At 36.2% G+C, this 4396-nt stretch overlaps 1 protein-coding gene across 1 annotated transcript; it reads left to right on the top strand.

Annotated features, from left to right (window-relative positions):
- Nucleotides 1-1722: 1722 nt before the first annotated feature.
- LOC131312580 (uncharacterized) lies at nt 1723-2550 on the top strand. Its single transcript, XM_058340440.1, has 2 exons — nt 1723-2394; nt 2432-2550. Exon 1 carries the CDS (start codon nt 1770-1772, stop codon nt 2388-2390), a length of 621 nt encoding a protein of 206 aa, XP_058196423.1. The 5' UTR covers nt 1723-1769; the 3' UTR covers nt 2391-2394; nt 2432-2550.
- The last annotated feature ends 1846 nt before the right edge of the window (nt 2551-4396 follow it).

The following is a 4396-nucleotide window of genomic DNA, read 5'->3' as shown; positions in this document are numbered from 1 at the left end:
TCGTGAAAGTATAAATACGTTAGGTAGTATTGGACTAAGAGAGAGACTATTTTTTAGAGAGACCAAATTACCCTCTCTCTTTCCCTCCGTGCTATCCTTCCATTTTATAGCCCTTTCGACTCCCACGTGTATTTGAGAAACAAACAAGGGTATTCCAAAAGAGCAATAAGTAATTGTATAGTCCGTTTAATTATAAGCAAGAAGAAAAAACCCAATATAATACATGCTCCAAAAAGTATTGATTATTCTAATAGACCAATTTTATAAAAAGTCCCCAACCAAAAGATTAATACCTAAATTGATTGACTTATTATTTAGTTCACCAGTATTTTAGTTAATTTTCACTCTTTTACTGTTGTGTTTTCAGCCATCAAACAAATTAGTGATGTACTTTTTTGACTGAATCAATCAAACGTTACTTTCTTTCCTAATAAAAAAAAATATTGTCAAAAAGTTTAAAAAAACAAAAAAAGGCTAAAAGTAGATCAATTAATTAGTTAAGATAATCCAAAGTCACTCTTTACCCTATAGTTCCTGGTCAACTTTTCTATTACGTACATGCCCCCAAAAAATATATATATATCTTTAGGAGTATTACATTTGTTTTCCGCTGAGTATTTTTTTCTCCGAAAACATTTGCCTATACATGGATGTTAAAGGTAGGGGCATTTCCGTCTAGTAACAAAAAAAGTTTATCTTCCCAAAAGCACAATTTAATACTCTCACTGTATCATTACTTTCCCCATGAAGTTGATTAATCTGGAGAATTAATGTGTTCTTATCATATGCTTTAAAAATACATTAATGACTATTATCATAGGCCCTTGGGGCACATATTAACAAAACCCGTCATTTTTTACTAACATGCTACAGTATTAAAGAATAAAAGATACTCGTCTTTTCAAAAAAAAGAAGAGAAGATACTCGTAATTAATAGTAATATTTCTAGAACTGCTTGGTGCTTATTTTGACGCAAAATCATGAGCTTTTTCCTTTAAAGGATGAGAAGAGAGATGAGAAATTAATTACTCCCTCCGTCTCAAAATGGCAAAATGTTTGTTTGATCCGCAAAATGAAGACTAAAATATAATACATTTCTTTCAAAAAAAAAAACTTTTTCCATAAATTAAAACAACTTTGTCCAAATTTGACAGCAAGTTTGCTTGTGCTTGGTCAAGAGCCTATTTTATCTTTTCCATATTCTTGTTACTAAATTTTAACAATGATAAGGAGAAATTTTTCAGTGCCAGGTGGGAACATATATTCCATATGGTATCCGCTCGGCACATTCAAATCGTTTAATACACTTTTGGACGGCTCGGATTGAAACTTTCTCTCTCCTCTCATCCCAACACTTTCTTTCTTCAAATCCGAGCCGTCCAAAAATACAATAAATAGCATCCGAGGGGGTATCACGTGGTACCCACCCAACACCGAAATTTTTTCCAATGATAAGAGATTTGACATGTCAGTAGGCTTGATAGTGTCTTTTCATGACCCAAAGGGGTTACTACTATATCCATTTTGCATGATTTGGTCAACATGAGGGCAAATGCAGGAAATCTTATAAGCTCATAGAGACGACTTTTATCAAGGCCGGCATGGCTGACCACCGGCACCCCTTGAAAACTCCATCAAACAAAATACTCCTATAGCTTTTTTTCTCAAAGTCAATCTCTCTTCATCTATATATGCACAAACATATACCTAATTACCAACCAAACTTCTCTCTCTCTCTCTCTCTCTCTCTCTCTCTCTCTCTCTCTCTCATGGGCATCAAACCTTTTCTATGTTTCCGACCGAATCCGAGTTCGGTAGTGAAACTGATCTTCTGGGAAGGAACCACTAGGGTTCTCACCGGAAAAAAGCTGGCCGGAGAGATCATGTTCGAGTTTCCAGACCACATGGTTTGCCATGCAGATTCGTTCTTCATCGGCCGCCCGATCCCTTCCCTCTCCATCGACGACGAGCTCGTGAAAAACCAAACCTACTTCGTCCTCCCGCTCGATCGCTTCCCATGCAACGTCCTCTCCGCTTCTTCTCTCTCCTCCTTAGCCTCGAGCCCCAAACGGTCTCCCATAAATTGCAAGGTGCGCCCTTTCGAGTACGTAAAGGGATCTAACGGGAGGGTTTCGATTAGGGTTTTGCCGGAGTTTTTGATACAAGTTATTACAAGGGGTAAGGGACTAAGCGAAGAAGGAAAGGATAGCAACTGTCCTGATAGCCATGGATTCCTTTGCAGCACGCCGGAGTTGAAGAAACACTACGATCAGCTGGTTGGGTCTAGGGATCAGGTTTGGTCGCCCAAGCTTGAAACCATTGCCGAATACAAGGTTAGGTTTTCACCATGTTGGTTTTTAGGGTTGGAAAGGAAACAGAAAGAGCACTGATTAAGTTAATGTAGTTGTATAATAGTAATAATATGATGAAGGTAGCGAAGTTGTATTGTGTTCTCATTGGTACTTTTCATTTTCAAATTTGGACAATATGTTCACAAACTTGTACAAAGATTGTTGAGTGGATGTCAAAGATTTGATTAGTTTTGAACAAGATGCAGTGACGCACATAAAATCCATTAGAATTCTTGTCCCGACTCGGGGTACGTCCCTAGAGTTACAGACTACAGTACTGTGCGATCCAAGCTGTGCCTCGAAACCCATCTCCATCTAGATTAGAGGAGGCCTGGTATGATTCAGAACACTCGGTTCATGAATGTTCTAGATCCTAACACTTTTGTCTATAGTATGGGAAGTGAATTGAGATAGGGAACAACGCTTTTCAAATTTTGGCCGAACATATATAATAAATCTTTTTCTCATCAGTTTTTGGGGGAAGTTCTGCTTGAGCCCCATTTTTTTCAGTACCCACACCTGACATCGATCCTAATATATAAACACTCTCATTAGGATCATAATAGTGGCCGGAAAAAAAACATATATATATATTAGAAATTAAGATAAACGATCGATATGCACATAAGTACCAACAAAAAGGTAACTTTTACGTAATCAACTAAAATGAGGCATGTTGACGCTCTTTTATATCGTGAAAGCATCTATGATAGCATTAACGTCAAACTTTTAATAATGACTTCCCCAATTATGTGATCAAGAATTTTGCCAAAAATTCAGCCTCTATCCTACCGTGCAATTAAGTGATAAATTGTAGAATGTGTAGTTTACTTTGTTCTATGTAATTTATTATCTTGAAATTAAAATGAAAACTTGTTCCATCAACACGTTTTCTATCAATAAAAAAGAGTCACAGTTGAAGTCAAAGTATGTAATCTATTTTTTCCTCAATTTAGATTCTTATATTTTATGATGATATCTTCTTACGTAGGTTATTAAGATTGGCTTTTGGCTACTTATGTAGGTCTTCTTTTATCAAACAGATTAAATTGAAGGACTGGAAATTAAGCTAGCTAGTTATAATTCAAATATTATGAAAAAAAATCTAGTGGTGGCGGATTATAGAAAACAAGTTATTTACGCAGTGCAATTTTTGTTCGATTGACTATCTGCCTATCTTCACCTTCGGTTCCGCCCCCGGAAACACCACCAACAACAATTACTATATATGTTGTCTACTACTTATCGAAGTTTGAGGCTAACGATCAGATACGGTTGCTTTTCCCTCATGTTGCCAAGCGTTTCATGATCAGTTCTGGTTGCTTCATTTGTGTTCATATCATGGTGCACTCAAACTTATCACAATCTCCGTCAAATCCGCACCCCTATTTCCCAAATTCGAAATTAGCAAATCTGACTTCTTGATGAATTTATCATAAACGATGCTAGCTTGACGCTATGATTAAGAATTTTTCACAAAGTACCAACCATGGTAAAATTTGGATGTTCTACCAAGATTTGTGATAAACTGTAGAAAATTGTGGCGAATGTACATGGTCTAACCATAATGCTTTACAATTTTTTCATCATGTCTCTGCATTTACCTCTTAGAAATGTGGTAAATTTGTTAGAACATCGTGACATATTCCCCAAATGTGGTAAATTTATAGTAAGTAACATTGCTGCTATCACGCAAATAATATCATGTTTTCTGACGTATAAGCATCCAAAATTTGAAATCGGTATAGGAATCTAAACATTGCATAACTGTATGCTTAACAAATTCATAAAATCCCTTGCATTACGTAACTCAGCTGACTAAAACCCTCTAAAATAGGAAACTAAAAACACGGTTATAGTTGTAAATCTATATCACACACACACATACACACATATATCAGTTCACTTCCCGTAAGGACCATTTTAACTTAATAAAATGTTGACCTCCCTTTTTCCGATCGAATTTCGATGATTCGAACCGTTCAATATGTTTAGAATGTGATTTTAAGGGTACACGCGAGAAATTAGCAAAAAAATGACCGAGA

The sequence above is a fragment of the Rhododendron vialii genome, chromosome 13a (assembly GCF_030253575.1).
Source record: "Rhododendron vialii isolate Sample 1 chromosome 13a, ASM3025357v1".
Taxonomy (NCBI): Eukaryota; Viridiplantae; Streptophyta; class Magnoliopsida; order Ericales; family Ericaceae; genus Rhododendron; species Rhododendron vialii.
The sequence above is the reverse complement of the archived record's forward strand: the minus strand, read 5'-3'. Positions and strand labels throughout refer to the sequence as shown.

Bases quoted from the DNA above. Each gene is read 5' to 3' on its own strand.
- LOC131312580 (XM_058340440.1), top strand. From the start codon at position 1,770: ATGGGCATCAAACCTTTTCTATGTTTCCGACCGAATCCGAGTTCGGTA.